The following is a 24764-nucleotide window of genomic DNA, read 5'->3' on the forward strand; positions in this document are numbered from 1 at the left end:
CATGTTGCAAATGTGTTTCCCTTGGCTTCTAAATTGATTTTCCAATTGAAGCATCTCAGAGTTCCTCTTTGAATTACTACTTTGGCCTTCTGTGGCACACTGGTTTATGGTGTCAGATGGAAACAACTGTTACAGGGCTGTTAATAGCCACATGCTTTAAGTAAACACATTTAGAAGCATTCCTGTTTCAATATTTCTGCAGAATGCAGGCACTCCACAATTTCAAACATCATTTATACTCACAGTTAACCCTTTGAAATATAGGCTTTGGACTAAATATATATACTCTTAGGTATTTTTTAAATATACTGTTATTTTAGATTTTAAAAAGAACCCACTATGCTGGGCACAGTGGTACATCCCAGCAATTTGGGAGGCTGAGATAGGAGAATTGTGAGTTCAAGGCCAGGTTCAGCAACTTAGTGAGACCCTGTCTCAAAATAAAAAATAAGAAGGGCTTCGGATGTGACTCAGTGGTAAACTAACCCAGGGTTAGAGACCCAGTATCCAAAAAAGAAACCAAAAACAAAAACCCAGTAGCTACTAGGCTTTTGGCATAACGAGGTTACAAAATATTCAAATATCAACATAGTTATAATTTAACCCACAAAAGTTCTTGATACTTTTTTTAATATTAGAAACTCCTAAGAGATTTTGAAAAAAAATGTTTTTCAGTTTTTTTCAAATAAATTGCATTTTCTTGAAAGAGCCAACCTAATGGAAATAACACTGACCCTACTGAGCCAAAAGTTGCAGAATGGTCCTATACTTTTTACCTTTATCCTAATTTTAAATAAAAGTTTCAATTTTCTCCATTTTATAGATTGCCAAATGGCATTTTCCATGGAAGAATTTTTATACTCAAAACTTAAAGCTTGGGGCTGGGGCTGGGGTTCAGTGGTAGAGCACTTGCCTGGCACCTGTGAGGCGCTGGGTTGATTCTCAGCACCACATAAAAATAAATAAAGTATACAATTTAAAAAACAAAACAAAACCTTAAGGCTTTATTCCTACGTGCACCTGGGAACCCAAGAGCAACAGATCACAGTACAAAAAGCCATACAGTTGGTGCTCAGTCACCTTTTCGAAGGTACCCTCTGACATTCAAAGGAAGAGTATTACTGTGTCTTTAGCCTGCAGGCTGATTCCCATCCACCCAATGCCTTTGTCCACTGGCTTTAGGAAAATAGATGAAGGAGAAGGGAGTTGTTTTGTCCACAAGTCAGTGGTATAAGCTTGTTATGAATTCATACAAAACAGTGTTCACCTTGGGAAATTTTGTATAGCATCTTTCACATGAAGGCCATCTTTAAATAATTTATAAAAGAATCTACATGAATTATTTTTATACATCTAGGAAAAAGAAACACACACACACACACACACACACACACACACACACACTCACTTCTTGTATGTGGCTCCTCAGTGATTATTAACAAATATAAATCAAGCATATATAATTGCTTCCCAAGAATCCATAAGGAAATGGAAAAAAGAAAATCTTTTCACATTGAAGGCAATTTAAAATGCTGGTTATTCATTAGCTTTGTCTGCTGATTTCCACAGAGCCAAGTAAAGGAATGAGGAGTACATGTGAGAACCCATGTGATCACTCACTTTTTTTCCCAGACTGTTTCTCCGACTCCCCCTAGAGATGCTTCCAAGTAGTCCCCTGAATGTTATGAGAATGTTATGTATTTCTTGGAGTGTGTTGGCAGATACTCCAACCTGAACCTAGAAATTATGCATGCCATTTTGGAGAAGTCTTTGTCGACCAAAGGTACTAATATCCAATTGTGTTTCATCTAGTGCTCTTTTATTGAATATAAGGATTTTAAGCTGATATATCGGCAATATGCAGCTCTCTTCATTGTGGTTGGAGTGAATGACACTGAGGTAAGATACTGAGAGTATTTGGAAAATACAAGATACTTAGAGATAACAGTCTGATCTTTATTCCTCCCTATGTTGACATTTTCTTTCTACTGGCCTAAGAATTGTTATGACTCTTTTCCAGAATGTATTTGGTTTCTTTTTTTTCCTTAAAATTCTTTTTGTAGTGCTGGGTATTGAACCTAAGGCTTCAAGCATGCTAGGCGAGTATTCTATCAAGCTGCATCCTATCCCCCAAACCCGCCCCTACATTTTTTTTTTTTTTTTTTTGGAGACAGGGTCTAACTAAGTTGCAATCCTTGAACTTGAATGTACAATCCTCCAGCCTCCCAGTAGTTGGGATTATAGGCACGCACCACAGCACTTCTCTAGGATCTTGGTTTCTATCAAGGTGGGAAAGTTCTATGGAAGAGATATATGTAGAATGTTTGTTGGGATTACATGAGCAGCTTATAAAATGGAGAAACTTAAAACCCCAGAATGCCCTTCTGGGTTTTGTTTGTTTTTTGTTTGTTTGTTTGCAGCACTGGGAATTAAACCCACGGCCTCATATATGCTAGGCAAATACTCTATCACTGAGCCACATCCCAGATGCCTTCCAGTTTTTCTGTTCTGCTTTTTCTACTTTTTTTTTTTTTGAGGCAATTTCTCACTGTGTTTCCCAGGCTGGTGTCAAATTTGAGGGCTCAAATAGTTGGGATTATAGGTATATGCCACCACATCTAGCTAGTGTCTTCCTTTATCCTAACCAAGTCCAGTGCCCTGCTCTTGTTCTGTCAGATAGTGGGATAGCTCAGACAAACAGAGGCCAATGAGTTATGACAGTGAACATTGGCTTACATATCAAAAATCAGAGCAAACTATATGATTGTCCTATGTTTATATCTCCTAAAGTTCGTTCCTCTTCAGGAGTGTTCATCCCAGTTCCAGGTATTTCAAATATAAAATGTTCTGAAATCTCAGTTGATTGCTTTTATCCATAAGGCACTTTGAGTGGTTTCCCTATCTTCACAGACAGAAAAATGATGGTGCAAAGAATCTGGAAAATGCTTGAGACAGTAGGTGATGAAGTCAGGAAGTAGAGCACAAAGCCTTGACACTGGGATCTGAAGTTTCAGTTGGGTCAGATTCAACATTGACCACAAAGAAATCTTAGAGGTTAAGGTCTTCTCCATTTCTTTCATTAATAAGCATCTTTTAAATAAGGGAGAAGTAGAACTGTTCTGAATATTGGTCAATGGAAAGTTACTTTGCTCACATTTGTTCCCTTGGTCACATGCTCTAAAACCTGGGAACTGACCGGCCATTTCTGTGTCTGATTTGCTTGAGGGCCATGCTAAAATTCATTGCATCTTCCTCTTTTATTTCAGAATGAGATGGCTATTTATGAATTCATCCACAATTTTGTGGAAGTTTTAGATGAGTACTTCAGCCGAGTGGTAAGTCTAATGGCTAAAAAGTGTTTTTGTTTTTTGAACCCAGTTTTCTAGAAATTAGGTCATGTTGGGTATAGCTTAAGATTGTTTGTTAATATAGAGCTTTAATGTGTAAAAGTTAAAACTCAAATGATGTTACATTTTCTTTATCTTTCCTTCTGACTCATCCAACATATCTGCAAACTTATATATGTTTTAGGTATTTTTCAAGACTCAGCTCTTAAAAAACTATGTACCTCTTAGTTTTTAATTCTTTTTACTTAGTTACAAAATTTTATTGTCTAACTTACTCTCTTCTTTCCTCTGCTTTCCATCCAAAGACAACAGTACCTTTTCACATCAAGAATCATTTTCATTCAAACCTTGCTTTAAGGGTGAAAACTCAGCTCCCCTTTAGGAATATATGAGTTCCATTCTAGCCATCCCTATTTTCTTTTTTTAAATATTTTTTTTAGTTATTGATGGGCCTTTATTCAATTAGTTTTTTATATTTGGTGCTGAGATTCAAACCCAGTACTTCACACATGCTAGGCAAGTCCTCTACTACTCAGCTATAACTCCAATCCCCCTTATTTTAATAGATATACTGAAATATAATTTGCATACTATTCAATTTGTCCATTTAAAATGTATAATTGGGTTTTTGTATTTACATAGTCCTGCAGCTCATTACCACAATTTAAGGAAATTTCATCATCCAACAAACATCATGCACATTAGCATTTTCCCCTAAATAGTTCCCTCCACCTTGAGTAGCCACTAATCTATTTTGTGTCTTTATGCATTGGCCTGTTCTAGACTTTTTTTTTTTGAATTTTAATATTTATTTTTTAGTTTTCGGCGGACACAACATCTTTGTTTTTGTATGTGGTACTGAGGATCGAACCCGGGCCGCACGCATGCCAGACGAGCGCACTACCACTTGAGCCACATCCCCAGCCCAAGACATTTTAGATAAATAGAATTTTCCAAAATGTGGTCTTTGTGGCTAGTGTTTTTTTTTTTTTTTTAACTAGCGTATTGTTTTAAGATCCATATGTTATGGCATATATCAGCACTTTTACTTTTCATTATGCAATATCTTCCATTTTATGGATATACCATATTTTCTTTATCTATTTGTCAGTTGATGGACCAACACCATTTGTTGAAAAGACTATTTCCCTCCAGTGAATTGTCTTGGTACCTTTATTGTGTGTCATTTGATCATAAATATGAGGGCTGATTTTTGGACTCTCATTTCTATTCCATTCCATTGGTCTATATATTTATCCTTATGCTAGTCCTTTACAATATTGATTCTGTAGCTTGCAGTTAGCTTGAAAACCAGTCTTAAAAAAGAATCAATTGGGTTTTGAGTTTGATCCCCAAAACCACAAACAAACAAAAACATGTGAATATGGTTTACTTGCTATGATAGACCTTCCTGAGCCTTGAGTAGACATTCTTTGGTAGTAGCAATGGTAAAGGCTAATTATTTTTCAAGGTTGTTTGTTTAACTTTGCTTTTATGTAAAAGGATTAGGAAGGAATTCTTTCCAGACTTCTTCCTGAGGCAATAGTGGAGTCGAATCCATAATTAATAATATTGAGTACACCAAAACCTGCAAAAGGCAAAACTCATTCAGAAGTTATATCTTCAGTCAAACTCCTAAGGCCAGCATTGAATTCTGGCAAACATCTTCACGGGCCAATCAACTAACCAGTCTTTGTTGCCTTGGTGTGGTAGTTCTCAAAGTCTGGTTCCTGGAGCCGCAGCAAGTACTGGAACTGTAATTAGAAATACAAATCCTGAGCCCACTTCAGACCACTGAATCAGAAACTCTGGGTGGAGGCTCCCTCATTCTGATGCATGTTCAAGTTTTTGAACCATTACCTTAGTTCCTGAAGTTTGCTGTCAGCGATTTCCTAATTCAGGGAGTGAAGCTGAGAAGATAGTGGCCTGCAGTGAGACAGGACATCTGTGCAGGAAGGGCTTGGTGCCCTCCAAAGCTGAAGAGGTGAAGAGGTCAAGAGGTCAGGCCATTCCCAAGACAGGCCCTTAGGGAACAGACAGCATTGGGACTGACTTTAAAAATATCTCTCTGTTGATTGCTTGGAGACAGTATCACAGACCAGCACTGTCCATAAAACTTTCTGCAATATTTCAAATGTTCTATATCCATGCAACCTAGTATGGTAGGCACTAGCCGTGTGTGGCTTTTAACACTTGAAATGTGGTTAGTGTAACTGAGGAATTGAAATTTAAGTGCTAGTTAACTGTAACTAATTTAAATTTAAATCACCACATTAGCACAGAGGTTACCATATTGAACAGTATAGCTCTAGCTCCTACTTATCTCCTGCTGACCACTCTCATGTTAAGCTAGACTGGTTGCTAGTCAGGGTCTGTGATTCTGGGCTGGCAATGATTAGCTATTTTAAGTTAATACACACCAAGAAGATTATAATTTCTGAAAACAACAATGTCTTTAACTTGGGAAAATAAAAAGTGAGTACAAGCACTATCATTGTTTTTTAAAAAAATTATTATTAGTATATTCAGTAACTAAAAATAAATAGCACATTGTTGAATTGTAGCTATAATTTTAGGGAGAGAGAGTCAGTGACCACATAAACCACATAAGTAAAGATTAAAATTTACTTTAAGCTAGGCAATTATGCAGGACTTGGACTGCACTAGGGATGACCTAGTTTAGGATGAAACCATACCAAAAAGAAGAGGAAGAGAGGAGAGTACTATAGGAAAGAAAACAGGATCTGTCCCACTCATCGAGAGTGCTTTGTCATCTAAGATTTATTTTTAGGTTTGTGCATTTTAAACATGCTTTCTGAGGCTATTTTTCATCTTAGAAGAGTTTCCAGATTTTAAATTTAGAGGTCTGTCTCATGCTGTCTCGGCTGAAAGCAGCATCTCGGCATCACATTTTAAGAACCAAAAGCCAAACCAATTAACTTCAAAGAAGGCACTTCCACAGAGGTGAGGGCTATTGCTGTTGAGGAAAATGTAGCAGGGGTTTCAGTGCCACATTTGACAGACCTGAAGTCCTTTCACCCTCTGAGACTTTTTCATTATATAAATATCTATTTTGATTGAAAAAAATTTAAATACATATAAGTAGAATGAAAGAAGAGGGGGGCTATATTCCATTATACATTTGTCCAGAAACAGACTGTACAACACCAGAGTGAACCCTAATTTGAACTGTGGACTCTGCACAGCACAGCAGTGATGTGTCCATGTTGGCTCATCAGTTGTAACAAAGACACTTCTCTGGTGACAGGATGACACAACATTCATGCGTATGTGAAGGCATGGTATATATACATTGTATATCTCTGTACCTTCCTCTCAATTTTACTGTGAACCTAAAACTACTCTAAAAAAATTAAGCATTTTTTTAAAGTGGGGGAAGGAGTATCAGTAAGCCATCACTTAGTGATAAATGCTGCTAAGTACATTTCCTCTTAGACTTTATATATCTGTCTGTATCTCTAGAACATGCATCTCTACATACATATGTGCAAGTCATATAGTCATCCCTCAATATCTGTGGGGCATTTGTTCCAGGACAAATCCTACCCTGATGGATCCTCAAATCCCCAGATGTTCAAGTTCCTTATATTAAATGGCTTGGTGTTTGCATGTAATCTGTGCCTATCCTCTCACATACTTTTAATCATCTCTAGATTACTTATAATACCCAGTACAAATTGATGCTATGTAAATAGTTTTAATCATTTTATTAATGACAGGAGGATAAAAGTTTGTACTAGTTCAGTACAGACACAATTTTTTCACCTTAATAGACACTTACCAGCCTCACTATGAATATCATATCACATACCATTGTCTGATTGTTTCCTTAGGATAGATGTGTATAAGTAAAATCAATGGATTCAAAGGGTATAGCACATTGCTGAGGTTTCTGATACACATATCAAATTACCTACCATCTGTAAAGGTTGAGTTAGTTGATTATTCCCTTGATTTTTTTTTTTTTTTTTCCCTTGGTGGTACAGGGGATTGAACCTAAGGGTGTTCTACTACTGAGCTACACCCCCAGGCCTTTTTATTTTATTTTGAGACTGGGTTTTCCTAAGTTGCCAAGGCTGGCCTTGAACTTGTGATCCTCCTACCTCAGCCTCCCAAGTTGCTGGGATTACAGGGTGTGCCACTGTGCTCAGTTTATGTCCTGTGTTTTCTGAAGACGAATTATTCTGCCCTCAAAAATTCTTCTAGCCCGCAGTTTTTTGTTTGTTTGTTTTTAGCTGCAGTACCCAAGTCAGGGCTCATGCTCTTGCTTAGGCTTCTGTATACACAGCAGCAGCCTCTCCTGCTGCTATTAGGCTTGGAGGCAGAGCAATTGCTGCCTATGCTCAGAGTGTCCAGTCCCTGTGTGTCCTTCTTACCTGTGCATTCTTTTTCTCTTTTCCAGAGTGAACTAGATGTATCCTTTTTCACTACTGTTTTCCACAGTATTTGGCAAAGCAGAAGTGCCATGGGGCAGGAAAACGGTTCAACAGATTCCAGAATGTCTGTCATCAGCAACTAACAGGACAGCCAGAGATGCAGGTGTTTCACATAATCCTACTGCAGCCTTTTTTACAGACAATTTTTTTTAAGACTCTTTTTTTCCCCCAGACAGGGCAATGTTATGGCATTTGTTAATAATAACTATTATATAGTAACTTCTTTTAAGCACATGGAATAGGCTTGTTCAAAATGAATATAACAGCGAGAAGGGGCTTCATCTTCGGAGAGAGAGAATGGGTTTTCAGGGATGCAGGTATAAATCTCTAGAAATCCCCTCATGATCAGAAGAAGGCCTTCAGGGTTGATAAACTAGAGGGTTAAAGAAATTGCCTGGCTTGTATTCCTTTTATAGCAGATAAAGTTCTCCTTTTCTTTCTTTTAAAACAAAAATGCTCAAGGACCCCCAAGAACAAAAATTGCTTAGAATACTGTAGGCCTACAGATTTTGGCAGAAACCCACTAGGCTTTGTGTGAGTACTCTAGAGGCATATTGACTTTTTAAAAAAATATTTTTTAGTTGGTTGATGGGCCTTTATTTTATTCACATGTGGTGCTGAGAATTGAACCCAGTGCCTGACACATGCAAGGCAAGTACTCTACCACTGAGCCATAACCCCTAACCAGGGATATTGACTTTTAATTTAATTTTTCTTCAAAAAATCTGAAAAGGGATAAAGAAGTCCTTTGAAAATCCATCAAGCTTGAATCTAAAATAGTAACACTAATTGTGATAAATATCTACTAAAATATATTTAGTACATAACAAATATATATTAATTATAATTAATGTTTATGTGTATACATACATTCATATGTTTGTCTCTATATATAAATTAGACACCTATGCCAAGAACCAGTATATTTACATCAACTTGATATTCTGGGGAATAACCATTTACCTGTTATGATGATCAGGGTATAGGCAGAATTTGGAAGCTTCTTTAACTGGGAAAAACTGAGTGTCCTTTGGTGGTAAGTGACCTAAATCTACCATCCCTTTGACCTAGGAGACCCAAGACCAGGAAATATGTCCATATTTTTATTCAGCATGTAAACTCTTTTTAAAAACAAACATTTTTTTAGATGTTGATGGCCTTTATTTTATTCATTTATTTATATGCTATGCTGAGTATCGAACCCAGTGCCTCACACATGCTAGGCAAGTGCTCTACCACTGAGCTACAATCCCAGCCGAGTAACACTCTATCTTAACTAGATTGTTTAAAGCAATTCAAGATAAATATTTTCCTACTTGTACAAAGGAGTTAGGGGGAAAAAAAAGGCTTTAGATTTAAAAATCAGGAAGATGGCTAGGGCTAATAGGCACTTTGTTAGGAGTGCAGAAATTCAATATCCATTAAGTAACTATATGTATTGGACAAGGCACACAACCCCTCATCTCAAAATGAGAGAACAATACAGAAGAGCTTTAGCAGCCCCTCAGTTGGAATCTCCATGAGTCCAGGTAAATGAGCTAAATAACCTCACACCTACAGCAGGAAGTCTTATAAGTCTAGAAACCCAAAAAATTAAAGTGAATCAGATGTAACAGAGTATATAGTATAGTTGGATTAGTTGTACTGATGTGTCAGACATTAACTAGATTTTTACTGGAAGTAGAGATAGGTATACTTGTCTTTGTATCCTGCTCTTATCTGACACATATCTGTGTAATGACCTCCAGCATTCTAGTTTGAATTTAATTTCCCTACCAAGACACATAATTTGTATCTTTCCCTTTCATTTTATATGGTTTTATTTTTGCCCTCCCTTTCTCTCTGACCAAGTTTTATATTTATTTTATATTACATAGACACCTCTCTTCTGTGACATTTATAAAAGGTTGTCACCTTTAGCCTTATGAAAAAAAAAATCCAAAACCCATGACTTTCCTCTGCTTGCTACATAGTTCTTTTGTCCAGGAGAACTTCTGCAGACCAGTCCATAACAGAAATAGAGGAGAACCTTTGAGAGCCTCAACTATAGTTTCCTGTTCCCTCCAGTTAGAGTCATACATTTTGTATCATCTTTCTTTAGCATGTAAGCAAGACATACTGGAGCAGCTAGCATTGTTCAGGTCTGCTCTGCCAGACTTTGGGATTGAAAGATGAAAACAAGTAACTATCATAATTGCAATTAGGAGCTGGTTTTCCCAATATACAGAGCACATAATCTCTGTTTGCTCAGCCTTCAGAAAGACTTCCTTGTCAGCACACCTAGGGCAGCCATGATTTAAGGCTTGGTTTGGTACAGCAAGAGGAGAGGGAAGTGAAAACCTCATGAAAGTCCCAAGGCGCTACTTATTCAGTTTTTTTCTCCAGTAGTTTTCTTCTTTTTTTTTTTTTAATTTATTGATTTATTTTCTAGTAGAATGCATTTTGACATATGGTACACAAATGGAGCACAACTTCTCATTCCTCTGGCCATACATGGTTCAGAGTCACTCCAGTCATGTAGTCAGTCATGCATGCATTTAGGGTAATAATGTCTGTCTCTTTTTACTGTCCTTCCCATCCCCACAGAAGCTTTTCCATCCTGATGCTTTTAAAGGATGGGGAAGTTTCTCAGAGCCTGCAAGGTTGGACTTTGAGAAATAAATAGAATACACCATTTGCATTTCTCTCTAGTATAGGTCTGTTCTAATTCTAGTAAAACTAACATTACAGAGCAAGACAGATGGGATTTAAAAAAGAAATGACCCAAACACAAAAAACCAGGACAGAAAATCTGACTTGTTGAAAACCCTCCCATCCCAGTAAGTGAAACCCTCTGGTGCATAGTGTCAGGTGGGGCAGATTGCCCCCTGGGGACCAGGCACAGCAATGACCTAAATCATTCACAACTGTGAACAGGCTCCTGTACTCTTCAAAGTCCCTTCCCTGCACTGGACTGAAATGCTGCCTGAGGACTCAGGAGGCCTCATTTCTATAGGAAAGTTCACCCCATCTCATAGCTTGGTAGACTTTTTCAAGACTTCAAATTTCATGAACTAAGATTGATTTGTTTAAGAACCAACTAATGAGACTCCCCCGTATGCCTGCTCTGGATTCCCAGAAGGCTTGCTTTTCTCCAGGTAATTCGAACTGAAAGGAATGGCCTGCCTTCCCCTCTGCTCCATGGTCAGAGGATAGCACCAGTGACCAGCACTGTCTGGGAGATGTACCAACACCTCCTCAATTTGGTAATCATCTATTGTATACATGAAGGTACAGAAAACCTCAACAGCCTTTTTGGTATTTGCTGCCTTTAAAGAGGCTGAAAACTTGTTTTATTTTGGCTGTAATGGAACACATTTATATGCCTTCTGACCTGAACAACCAGTCTTTTTCTTGGGTCCCATTCTGTTCTGCTTCAGCAGCAACCCCAATCCCCCCTACTCCTGGTCCCATGGCACAAGGATGCTGACCTGAATCCTAAAGGCCTTCCCCCTCCACTTTCTGGCTTTTCAGGTGCCAGACATTCCAGAGCCTGCTAGTAGGGCCTATGGAGGCATTTCTCCCATCCCCACCCCAGGACTGGGAGCAAGAATAACAAAGCAGTACTCAGGCAGGGTAACTGGGATGTCCCATACATGCATGGGAAGAGAAGCGTACTAGCATCCCTATGCATGCTGTTGTGTCCCCTCTACTACACAAATATAAGCTAGGCCTAAAATCCACAATGTATTCTTTTTGGAGGGAGGGGGTACTAGGGATTGAACTCAGGGGTACTTTACCATTGAGCTATATCCCCAGCCCTTTTTATTTTTTGAGACAGGTTATCACTAAGTTACTGAGCTAGCCTTAGCCTTTCAAGTTGCTGGAATTATAGGCATGTGCCACTGTACAATGCTACAATGTACTCTTGTCTGAAAACCCTTTTAGAATGTTTGTTTTTATTTTATAAATCCCAAAAGGTGATTGATTCTAGAACCCTAAAGCTCCTATGGGTAATATGAAAGCAGCCTGCTTCATCCTCTGTTTATGGCTGCTGCGGGTCAAGGTATAGGGAAGGGTCTCAGTGCTCTATGCCCCATGCCTCAGCCAGCATCTAGCAAGATGTTTCTTGAAGGGGTGGCATGAAGGCAGTAGTGATCGGCACCACTGAGACTTTCAGGTAGGTGCTGATCAGGACTTCCTAAAGTCTTACATACCTTTAGAGGTCCAGAAACCAGAATGAAGCTTCTCTCCATTGGAGATAATCTCAGCCTAATTTAATGAGAAATTGCAAAAGTACTTGTTCAAACTAGGGGGAACAGAAATAAAAGCCAAAAGAACAAAACATTCTTCAAGGAAGCCATCCCATACTGAGAGGACAGCTTCTCACTGAACTGAAATTCTCTACATGTTCTCTTAGAAAGTTAAATTGATAATCAGTTAATGAAGTGACTACAAAAGGATTTCTTTTGACGTATGCTACAGCATATAACTACTTCAAGAATGGGTTGGTATTACCAGAAAGGACAGTCCTCTCCTTCAAAGGTTAGAGTCAGGAGCTGAGTATTTTGGAGTTGAAAGAACACACAATTATGTTAAACCTTGCTTTTTAGAGGAAGAGGTTCTCTCATGTCCTCAGTCCAGACAGTTACTGTATGGCAGAGTTGCAACTGCCTCTAGGTTTCCAGAGTGCTTGACTCAAGGGTTATAAATTCAGTAAAGTTGTTTTCTGGTGGTGGTGGTGGAGGGGGCGAGGGGGATCTCCCTGTATTGCTCAGGCTGTCTTGAACTTCTGGGCTCAAGTGATCCTCCCTCCTCAGCCTCCAGAGTGCTGAGGTATCACTATGCCTAGCTAAATTTGATACTTTTTTTTAAAAAAAAATTACTAATCATCTGTAGACTGTGGAAATTTAGTCTCTAAGGAAACATTTAAAGATGCCTGTTGCTAGTAGTCTTGGTGTTGTCAAAGCTTTGTGAGTAAAAGAAAAGTTTTAGAGAAACATGTCTTTAGTTAGAGGAGTCAAAAAGATGAATAATCTTGCCAGGTATGGTGGCACACAACTGTAATCCCAGCAGTTTGGGACGCTGAAACAGGATGGCTGGGGATGTGGCTCAGTGCTTAAGTGCCCCTGGGTTCAATATCTAATATTTAAAAAAAATTAAAAATGAACAATCTTAAAGTATCTGTGAATGTCTTAGGTGCTGGGGTTGTGGCTCAGTGGTATAGAACTTGCCTATCATGTGTGAGTCTCTGGGTTTGAGTCTTAGCACAATAAATAAATAAATATCCATCAATAACTAATAAAATATTTTTTAAAAAAAAGAGTATGTCTTAGCCAGGCATGGTGGCACATGCTTGTAATCCTAGCAACTGGGGAGGCTAAGCAGGAGGATTGCAAATTCAAAGCCAACTTCAGCAACTTAGGGAGGCCCTAAGCCACTTAGCAAGACTGTCTCAAAATAAAAAGGGCTGGGGATGGGGCTCAGTGGTTAAGCACCTCTGGGTTTGATCCCCAGTACTCAAAAAAGCAAAAAAGCATGTCTTGCTAACTCATCTGAAAGTGGAATTCATAGAGTTTTCTAAGCAGGGCTAAGCAAATGCTCTACCTGCTTGAGCACTTGCTACACCCCCAGCATCTTTTTCCCTTTAAAAATATGTAAAATTTAAAGTCAGGCTACAAGGATGAGAGCTGGCTCCTGAGCCTGAGGGAATGTATACAGCCAGCCATCTTGGGGAAAGGCACGTATCGAGAGACAAGGGACCAGGAACCTTCTCTGGCCTGAGTTAAAACCAGTGCTGTTGTGAGTGATACAAGTCTCAGATATGAACAGTCCCCAAAGGAGCCAGCCATTCTCCTGAGAAGGGGATATGTATGTTCCAGATCCAAAAATTTTGTCTCATGAGCTTTTCCAGCTGTCACTAACCTTAGTTTGACACCTATTTCCTTTAAATATGTTCTGAGCCCTCTAGGTTTCATATCCATCTGCTACTGTCTCCACCATGTCCTTCTGCTGGATCCCACTTTTTGTTTTGTGGTTCTGGATTCTATTTTGGTCAAGATTAGTGACAGCAAGTTGTAAGAAATTACAGGAATGGGCAAAACAACAGGCTCATTTAATCTAGTGCTGGCTTTCATATTTAATTTTACGTAAGCCTGCATGAATTTTAAGCAAAATTACACCAGACTGCTCTTCTCAAAAGATGAATGGGTCTTTAAGGAAAACATACTTTTTAAAAAGAGACACTGGCAGGGAGGACTGGGGTTGTGGCTCAGCGGGAGAGCACTCATGGAGCACATGCAAGGTGCTGGGTTCAATCCTCAGCACCACATAAAAATAAATAAATAAAGGTATTGTGTCCAACTACAACTAAAAAACAAATATTTTTTAAAAAAGAAAGAAAAAGATACACTCCTTTTCAGTGGCCTTGTTAACAAAAGGTGATAAGAAGCCTAAAAGTGAACAGAAGACCTTGCTACAAGGAAAGTCTCCAGGATTATTATGGACCTTAATGATAGTATTCTGCAGTGTTTACCTTTTTGTGGGAAATGTGAACATAGTGGCCTTTGACAGCTTTTCTACTTTCATGGGAAATTGAATTAAAGTATAAATAACATTACAAGGTTTTCTCCCACCCTACTTATTAAAGAACTCTGCCTAGCTAGAATCTTAAAAATAAAAAAATAAAAAATCAAGAAGCCAAGGACCTGAACCCAAAGTCTACAGAGTCAGAAATTTTCATTTCTAGGTTGGGCTCTTGGAATTGCTTTGAAGTTTTCAACTGAGTCCATGTTGCTCAGTTTTTTTTATTTATTCTAATTTGTTATATGTGACAGCAGAATGCATTTCAATTCATATTACACATATATAGCACAATTATTTATATCTCTTGGTTGTATACAACATAGTCACACCATTTGTGTTTTTGTACATGTACTTAGAGGAATGGAAAGCAGTACGGAGATTCTTTGGAAAACTGGGAATGGAACTACCATTTGACCCAGCTATCCCATTCCTCTGTCTATACTGGAGGGACTTTAAAACAGCTATTACAAGGATGCAGCCACATCAATGTTTATAGCAGTGCAATTCACTACAGCTGAACTGTGGAACCAACCTAGATGTCCTTTAGTAGATAAATGGATAAAGAAAATGTGATATATTTTGTGTGTGTGTGATATATATATATATATATATATATATATATATATATATATATATATATATAAATAATATTCCTCAGCATTAAAAGAGAAAACATCATGGCATTTGCAGGTAAATAGATGGAGTTGGAAAATATAATGTTAAGTGAAGTAAGCCAGTCCCAAAAAACCAAATGCCAAATGTTTTCTCTACTATAAGGATGCTGATTCATAATGGGGATGGGGCAGGGAGCATGGGAGGAATAGATGAACTCTAAATAGGGCAAAGGGGAGGGAGGAGAAGGGAGGGAGTGTGGGGGTAGGAAAGGCAGTGGAATGAGTTTTCTCACTTTTAATTAAAGGATAACTAGACCAACACGGTATTAAAGTATCATGTTGAGAAAAGTGTTTTATGATCCAGAGATCACAATTCCAAGGTAAGGCCTATAAAGAATTCAATCGCTTTAATTAAAAAGCTGATTTCAAGGGGCTGGGGTTGTGGCTCAGTGGTAGAACACTTGCTTTGCATGTGTGAGGCACTGGGTTTGACCCTCAGGACCACATATAAATAAATAAAGGTATTGGGTCCATCTACAACTAAAACAATTTATTTTAAAAAAGGTCATTTCAAGTAGCACTAATCTTACAGGAACTCTATAGATGTTCAGCTCTAATCCACATTACATAGAAATTCAGAAAGGCTCTTAGGTTTCAAGGTTGAGAGAAAGTGTGACGTTAATAACTGTGCTCTTTAGGAAGCTGTTTCTAGTTCATGCCAAGTCCTTGAAGCCTATGAAAGAAATGAGTTTCCTTAAGAATCTTTAGAGTTAGTCAAGTTCAATATAGCCTGAAGGTAAGTTTCTCCTTCAATAGTCCTTCTCAGCTCACTATATTAAGAGACCCACAGTCTAGGCCTTTCTTGCTTCCTCCTATTCCAAATGTCAGAGTTGAAATGTGTTTGTGTATTTATTGCCATGGGGTTTGGCATATAGGGTATTTTTTGGTCCTTGCTCACCTGGCATATGGCCCAAATGCCATTAATGTTGGCTTTACCAGTGTGCACAAGTTGCTCATAAACCAAATCAAGATGTGAACAACAGCTGGATCCTTATTTTAAAGGAGTAACATGATTCCAGGGAGGAAATCAGCTTCCAGGTCTTCTGCTCACATTGGATTTGGTCTGGTTTCCCCCATACGGTGCCAGCAGCTACATGATTACTAGGGTTTGAACTAGATACACAGATAGACAGGCAATCACATGCCCACAGTATGATCTCAGAGTAACTCATGTTTCTAGAATGTTGGGAAATTCAGACTTGGCTGAAAGACTTTGTCCTTAGAGTGTGGGGCTGTGAGGGTTGATATGATTCAGCAGTAAGTAAATTCTGATCTGAATTTCAAAACAATTGGGCATTTGCCCAAGGTGACATCTGAACTGCACATCTTCTTAACAAAGATGGAACAGTCCTCAGAGCAGGTTGATCCCTGAATCAATTCAAACAGATTAAAATTAGATTTCTTTCGAACTCAAAAGAAAATCATTTTGGAAAAGTTGCCATTTTCAAAGGCACTATAATTGCCCTCAGTGAATATAACAGGGGATTCTGTACACCTTTATATAGGCAGCCTCCTGTGCTTTTCAGTCTGCCTCCTTCCTAGCCCTATACTGGGGATTGAACCCAGGGCCTTTGGTATGCTAGACAAGTCCTCTTCCACTGAGCTACATCTCCAGACCTTTTTTGAGACAGGGTCTCACTAAATTACAGTGGCTGGCCTGGAACTTGGATCCTCCTGCCTCAGCTTCCAGAGTAGCTGGGATTACAGGCCCTATGAGCCACTATGTCTGGCTCAACTACTTTTTTAAAAAAACATTTACATAGCTGTCATTCCCACTTTGTCTCAGCTTGTACATTCTGGCTTCTGGATCCGGTGAACATGAGTCAAGGGCCTAGCATTCATTCCAGTCCCAGTTTGGCCATGGGAAAAGCTATCAACTATATAATTGGAAGACATTATTAATAGGTAGATCAGAGTAAACCTTTTTTTTTTTTTTTCTGGGTCACTTAAGGACAGTTCCCATCAACTCTTGAAAAAGTTTATTCTACTAAAGACTATTTGCACAAAGCTTAATGAGATATTAACAGAGTCTAATAGAAACCTAAGTCATTCACAGTTTGGTTTGTCCCATTCTTTGTAGATGTACTTCACTAAGCAAATGTCACTTTGAACATCTGGAATTGTTTAAAAAAAATAAAAATCAGGTGATAACTGAAGGGTTATGGAAAATAACATTCCTACAATAAGGATTTGTTCTAAGATTCACCATTCAATTATGAACTCCCGTAGTGTATTTAATCACTTCTTTGCTGAAGTATGTCTATTTGAAACAAGCTTTGTTTTTTTCCTCATAAATAGATGTCTTTAAAGTGGAAACACCATATATTAAAGTGTAAAACTGGCTGGGCATGAGGGTGCATGCCTATAATCCCAAGGATTCCTTTGGCTGAGGCAGAAGGATAGCAAGTTCAAGTCTAGCCTCTGCAATTTAGCACGATTTTCAACTTAGTGAGACCCTGTCTCAAGATAAAAAATAAAAAGGGCCAAGGATATAGCTCAGTAGTAAAGCACCCCTGGATTCAATCCCTGTACAAAAAACAATAAAATAATTAATTAAAGTATAAAATTCAGGAACATTCAAGTATTGCCACTATCTCACTCCAGTTTCCCTTCTCCTTTCACGAAAGAAAAGGTAAGTACTCAAATGAAGGGGATTCTTGAGAGAATAATCTCTTTCTACTTTGCTATAAAGACACTGTTTGGGGTAGAGATGGAGAGGGATCTGAGGGAGGGTGTCTACTCCAAAGCCTTAGGCCCTTCCTGAGAAACCTGAAAAGCAGAACAGTTAAGTCCAAACTCTGGGCCTAAATTCCAGCTCTTGACATATACCACTTGTATGACTTTGGACAATGGCTTTAAGCTGTTTGCTTCTAGATAAAATGAGAATATATTAATATGTGAAAAGCACTCAACATAATGCCTGGAACATAACGAATATTTAACAGATCATTGCTATTGTTGTTATTACTGTCCCAGAAGATTTTGCTCCTGAGGTGAGGTTATTTATTCTCTTGGCAAATGTTACTTGCTTCTGTTCTCCAGCTCTTAATAGGTTTTCTCCCTTTGGTTAAAAAATGTAGTTGTTACATTCCTATGCCTAATTTAACGCTGTTAGCTTAGTTATGTGTATACCAACATAGTAATTTCAAATACCAACTTTATTATTTTTTATAATTCTTTTTTTTTTTGTAGTTGTAGATGGACAAAATCCTTTTATTTATTTTTATGTGGTGCTGAGGATCGAACCTAGTGCCTCCCATGTGCTAGGCAAGCACTCTGCCACTGAGCTACAGCCCCAGTTCTGGATACCAATTTTAATTTCAGAAATTATCTACAAAAACCCTCCTGCTAAGATTATTTTAGATTGGGGAAATTCCAAGCTAAGCTACAACTTATTATTTATTAAATGTTGACATCTTTATAACTCTAAAATTAATTTCCTTAATATGACCCTAGATAATGTTTAATTTGGATAAAGTACACATCATTTTAGACGAGATGGTGTTAAATGGCTGCATTGTGGAAACTAATCGGGCAAGAATTCTTGCCCCTCTACAAATTCTTGATAAGATGTCAGAAAGCTGAAGAGAAGGATCTGCCAGATAGCATCGATTCATAGGAAACGTGAAGACCATTTGAAAAGAATATGGAAGACTACCTATTACGAAATGGGGTACCCTTCCAAACAATATAAATAGGTATTTCCCACAGTTCCTAAATGGAAAATAAAGCTATTTTAAAATATGTACAAAGAAAATCTTCTTTTAACTGAGGCAAGTTTTATTTTCAGTAAGTATATTTTTTTTTCCCACTTCTTCAAATTTTATTGAGTACCTAAGAAATCCTCTTTGGTCTCTGCTTCCCTTTGCAAATTAAATTCAGGAATAGTAGGATGGTGGTAAGAAGAATGTGTGGCAGTTGTCTATTAGCCAATAAAATTTGTAAGTTGACTGAAACATGTGGCATTTTGATTTAAAAGTCTTCTAGATGTTCTTGTTTTCCTTAAAATAAAACTTAATAAAAATTACTTTTTAATAAATATTACTATAATACATACCTAAAGAAGATTATAGAATTAAATTTTATTTTCCAGTTCCTAAAAGCCTTTGATTCCATTTCTAGGGCAGTTAGCAATTACAATGCCATCATATGATTAACTCTGTAATGTTACTATCAAATAAAACATTAGAAGAGAACCCTTACAACTATCATTTATACCACATTTTAAAGGGTTTTTCTTACAAATAAGCTTGTTAATGAAATTTGTTTTAGTTCAAAGTTTAAAAATAAAATGCAAGAGAATAGCTCTGCTTAGTTTGGAATAAAATGACTTCTTATTCCTTTAGCTCCTCCTAGGATATCTCAGAAGCAAAATACGAAGTCCTATAGAACAACGTCCTATATCTCCAAAAATCTTTTGATGTGCTTTCACCACTGAGGCAACAGTGAAAAATACGGAACTGTCTTTGTTAAAAGTATTTATATATACACTTAGGAGTGGTAGGACAGGTGCAATGGAGGAGGACAGATAGAGAGACATTAAAATATCTTCCTATGTAATCTTTTAAGAGTTCTTCCAACTACAACACTCAGTTCTCCAGAATAGGACATAAATGAACATTCTAGGGACTAACTATGCAACACTGCTATTCTCTTTTGTGTATGTCTGAGGAGGGAATGAGGAGGCTTTTTCAAAAGTCTATGTACATATTTCAGTTTTCATCTACAAAGACCCAGAAAACTAGCCACAGTGGATTCCCAAGGCAAACCTGAGTTGCTGTGGACTCATCAAGAAGGCATAGGGAAAGCTTATGGAGTGTGGGAACAATAAGCTAGCAGTAGGTGTGTAAAGATACAGCTTTGTATTAAGTTGCCATGGTCTGAGGAAAGCCCGTCCACATCAATGTAAGTGCTTTGGAGGTCTTTCTGAGACACGTTAGTTGGGAAACACTGTCCTAGTTGGTAAGCATTTAATCAGCAGCACATTCAGATAAGTGCGAAACTGGTACACCAAGAAGCAGCTAGGGAGTGAACAAAATTAATTTTTGGGTCACACCAAAATAGTAGTGGAATTACATCTTGGCACAGATTTTAGCACCTTAAGAGAATAATAAGCTTAAAAAATATTAGGTAGATATCACAGGAAAAAAATATTTAATAACATGGTGTATGTGGAGACCCTAGTAGATGATCCTCACAATACCTGACTCATTGAAAATGAACTGTAATGTGACTATTTTACCTATAGGCTGTGAAATCATCTCACTTCAGTAAGATACTTTCATTTTTCACACATAAAATATTTAGTAAACAGTTCTGATCACTGACTCATCAATTTACCTACAGTAGCAACTTGCTAGACTAGGGCTCAGCAAACTTGTAAAAAGACACACAGTAAACATTTTAGGCTTTGTGAGCCATATGGTCTGTGCTAACTACACCACTCTAATGTTATGTACAAAAGCAAGCATAAGTAGTATATAAATGAATGAATATGTGCTCTAATAAAACCTATGCTGGAAGTTTCATATAATTTTCATATCATAAAATACTCATTAATTTTCTTCAACCAATTAAAAAATTTTAAAACCCCCTCATGGTTACATGGTTCTCAGGCCATATAAAAATGGGTGGCAGGCATAGTTTACCAACCCCTTTGCCAGGCCAATATTAGTAAAAGTTGACAATTAACAGATATTTTAGATACTTAAATAATGGCAATACTACACACATAAGCTGGATGTCAATTCTAACCCTAGTATAAAGGTTTAGTCATGTATTCAAGAATTTATTGAATAAACTACCACCACTACTTTTTGGACTGAAACAGGTTATACATTTAAGTATTGCTATTATACTTTAACTTTTAGACTCACAGGGATCTGTGAAGCTGACATTGAGATGAAATATTTTAAATGTTGCCTCTGATTATACAATCACAATATTCTCATGCAGCAAATAAAAACAATATGGTTGGCCCTTCAAATCCATTGGTTTCATATCTGTGGATTCAACCAACAGTGAGTGACATTATTAGGGGGATAAAAAATACGCCTATAATCTACAGAACATGTAGATTGTTTTTCTTATCAATAACAAATGTTTATATAGCATTTACACTATTAGGTTATTATAAGTAATCTACAGATGATTTAAAATATACAAGAGGAAGTGCATGTGATATGCAAGGACTACATCACTTTATGTAATATATTTGAGCATGCTCAGATTTTGATATCTATGAGATGTTCTGTAACCAATCCTCTGAGGATACTGAAAGATGACTTCCAAAATCATTAACTATAGAAGGAACTATGTCTTCTAATGTAGAAAGGTAATGTACCTTTTAAAAAGTAAATATTGGGTTGTTTCAAACATGCATTTAGTGCCTTAAAACAAAGGCTCTTTGGAAGAATCAGGCCTAGTGACATTTCTTTCACCAATATGCACAGATAATAATAGGAGTGTAGAAAATGGAAATACAGCCCCTTCTCTAAAACCAAGAAATAGCAATATACTGGTTATTTCTTTTTGTACTGACACAACTTTTAAAAATCATTGATTTTAGACTTCCACAGGTGAATAGCAGATCTGCTAATTTAAAAAGGTAACACAAATAACAGGCCATTTCTAGTTGAAGAATACCTTAAGACAACAAAATGGTAAGGTCACAAATATGTGAAAATTTCTTCCAGTCTTTCAAGTTCAGTAAGTATATTTATTATAGAAAAGTAATTTTTTTTCATGTAGTAATTTCAGAAAACTGAATTTGAATAATTCAAAATGACACTATCTAGTTAAGTTCTTAGGTCTGATGACTGAAGTGAAATAGTCATGACACAGTTTTGTACGCTGCAAACATTTTAATGATTATTGTTGAGCATACATTTTGGAAATTTTTTACTTCAAACTGCAACATGTTAAATAAATGTTTATAATATACAAAGAAAATACAACCAAACATAAAACTTGCTTTAAGTGTGCCTTGCACCTAAGACCAGTGTTTTCCCCCCTTAATATATCTTTATTTTTGAGCTGCACATACTCATTTAAGAATTTGATCTTTATAGTATGGCATTTAGGAAATAAAAATATACTCCCACCTCAAAGAAATAAAAAGGTTGTGCATGATTATATGCCAAACAAAAAGAGAGAACACTAGAATACTCTGATAGTGCAGGCATCATTAAAAAGGAAAAGAAAAAGCTTGAGATGCTCATTAACTCTGTGTTTTAAGGAAGCAGGATTTTTGACCAAAAGTAGCTTAAAAGCCAGCAAAACAGATCAGTGATGACAACTGTAGTGTGTGGGGTATGAAATGACAAACTTTACACAAATACACTGTTAGAAATTTACCAGTGAACACTGAAGATCTGAGAAGCTGCTCTTTGGAACAGTCAAGTAGGACCACCTTATTCCAGTCACATAAGCCCTTGTAAAGCAACACAGTGTTCTGTGCTATATACTTGCTGGCTGAGTTGTTAAAGGATTGGTTTTATCATTAGCAGCTAACAAACTTATTCCACATGTTCTTAAAGCCTTAATGGTGGAAACAAAGGCAAATGTCATTAGCGTGGAGGATCATACACTTCTCTGCACACAAACACAAGAGGCTTCACTAGTATTTTTAAAGTCTCTGATGTCTCCCATTGCACTTCAAACTCAATTGAGATGAAAGCCTTTCTCCATTGTAGCAGCTAGCAAGCGTTCTCTCATGATCTCCTCTGAAGAATATTCAGGCAACTTAAGATAATGCACACATGTATTGACTGATGGATAGCTTGCATCAGTAGCATCAACCTACAACAAGAAAGTAAAAATAACAGAAGATCATAGTCTTAAATATTTTTTCTTCCCTTCAATCATAATGTAACTAAATTCCACTTGGATTCCCCATTAGTTAGAGTTTTTGTACCTTGCGCACAACTGTGAGTCTGGGATGCAGATTTGCCAGTCCACCTGGGGGCAAAGTTGAACAACCAGTAGTAAACTGCAGGAATGCTTTCCTCTCATCTGAAGACATGCCACATAAAACCCTCACAAACCTCAGGAAACCAGGGCTAAAAGAACAAAAGTATAGTTTTATTGATTTGCTAGCAGATATAAATGAAAAACACTACCACTACTTTATAAACCAGCAATAACTTACCCACCCCCACCACACACACACACCAAAAATTCACTTGTCCGAAGAATGCTACTTGGGAGGCTGAGGTAGGAGAATTACAAGGTCAAGGCCAGCCTTGACAACTTAACAAGACAGTGTCAGAGGGCTAGGAATAAGGCCCAGTACAAGAGCACCCCTAAGTTCAATCCCCCGTACCACACACAAAAAAAAGGACTTTTGAGTAAGTATTAAATGAGCTGATATAAGCTACTTTTAAAACCTCAAAGACAGTCCCTCAAAGGCTGTCTTATACTTTTAAACCATAAGAAATGAAACACGGATGGAAAGTAAGATTAAAATTGTAACAAAGCCAGCAAATCAGATAAGCTCCAGATGTACTTGCATAATAAGGCTAAATTTGTCAAAGGGGGCTTGAACTATTCCATTTTCATTCCAGTAAAATGATCAATTAACCTTGTGATGGATTACATGATGAAATACTACCTATCAATAAAATGAACTACCTCTATATGCTGCAACGTGAATTTCATAATCATATTGTTAAAAGAAACCAGACCATAAAGAATATAGACTACATAATTTTGTTTATCAAAGTAGAAAAGCAAGCAAAATTAATCAACAGCTACTGACTTAATTACTACAAGAGAATATGGTGGGAAAGAAGAATTGATGTTTCTTCCTGGGTACCAATTTCCCAGGTATACTCATGTTGTGAAAATTCTCTTTAAGTTGTATATACAATTTGTGTTCTTCTCTGTATACATACATACATATAATGCAGCCTAAGGTTTTCCAATTTACCCAAATTTTAAAATAATTAACAAATAAAACACAATGAGAAAAGGAATTTTAATATCATTTATGATTCAATTGTCTTATAGTATAACTGTCTTCTAGACTTATTAATGGATATGCATCTTGGCATCCTCACTAATTTCTCAATTTTTTTATGAATATAATTCATTGAGTTATAGTTCTTTAGTGAGTTTGTCATTTAATGATTTTTGTTTATAAACAGTTTGGTAGATATTAGAAATTAACACATACCTGTCACGTGTATAGCCCAGCTTAGGTTCAGTGTAATTGATAATATCCTCTGCTGCCCAGGATGGTGACTGATTTCCACAAAGAATCATTTGGACTTCTTCATGGCTGAAGGAACTTAATTTCTCCATTGGAAAAACTTTGTTAAATCCATCTACATTATACATAAGTAAAAACACACACACACACAAAAAAAAACAGCTCAGTTTCTAAAACTCATGATACCAAAATACCAACTATCTTTTCCTCTCTTTCTTTTTTCTTTTTTGTACTGGGGATTAAATTCAAGGGTAGTTGATCACTGATCTACATCCCTAACCTCTTTTATTATTATTTGTTATTTTGAGACAGGGTCTTGCTTAATTGCTGAGGCTGGCCTCAAACTTGGCAATCCCTCCTGCCTCAGTCACCGGCCCCCTCCAGTCCCTGGGATTAAAGGTGTCCACAACTGGGCCTGACCAAAATACCAAATTTCAAAACAAATATTCTATTGTCAACTGAATGGGCAGAAGATGGAAAAAAATTCATGAACATTTGAAGAAACAAATGT

At 37.2% G+C, this 24764-nt stretch overlaps 2 protein-coding genes across 20 annotated transcripts in view; one reads left to right on the top strand and one right to left on the bottom strand.

The window, feature by feature from the left end:
* Ap4s1 (adaptor related protein complex 4 subunit sigma 1) overlaps nucleotides 1-18998 on the top strand; it is a 35219-nt gene extending 16221 nt beyond the window's left edge. For 2 of the 3 annotated variants that reach the window (XM_076850171.2, XM_076850170.2), the window contains 4 exons: nucleotides 1813-1899; nucleotides 3267-3335; nucleotides 7771-7782; nucleotides 18499-18998. In XM_076850171.2, the coding sequence (XP_076706286.1) occupies nucleotides 1813-1899; nucleotides 3267-3335; nucleotides 7771-7782; nucleotides 18499-18627 (297 nt within the window). In that variant the 3' untranslated portion in view covers nucleotides 18628-18998. The remainder of the gene's footprint in view (nucleotides 1-1812; nucleotides 1900-3266; nucleotides 3336-7770; nucleotides 7783-18498) is intronic. The other variant, XM_076850172.2, reaches the window with a different exon arrangement.
* A 2887-nt stretch (nucleotides 18999-21885) lies between these two features.
* The window catches only part of Hectd1 (HECT domain E3 ubiquitin protein ligase 1), a 92150-nt gene continuing 89271 nt past the window's right edge, over nucleotides 21886-24764 (bottom strand). For all 17 annotated transcript variants that reach the window (XM_076850145.2, XM_076850136.2, XM_076850142.2 and 14 more), the window contains 3 exons: nucleotides 24218-24368; nucleotides 22958-23102; nucleotides 21886-22842 (listed from right to left, as the gene is read on the bottom strand). In XM_076850145.2, the coding sequence (XP_076706260.1) occupies nucleotides 22705-22842; nucleotides 22958-23102; nucleotides 24218-24368 (434 nt within the window). In that variant the 3' untranslated portion in view covers nucleotides 21886-22704. The remainder of the gene's footprint in view (nucleotides 22843-22957; nucleotides 23103-24217; nucleotides 24369-24764) is intronic.

The sequence above is a fragment of the Callospermophilus lateralis genome, chromosome 3 (genome assembly GCF_048772815.1).
Source record: "Callospermophilus lateralis isolate mCalLat2 chromosome 3, mCalLat2.hap1, whole genome shotgun sequence".
In the NCBI taxonomy this organism is placed as follows: domain Eukaryota; kingdom Metazoa; phylum Chordata; class Mammalia; order Rodentia; family Sciuridae; genus Callospermophilus; species Callospermophilus lateralis.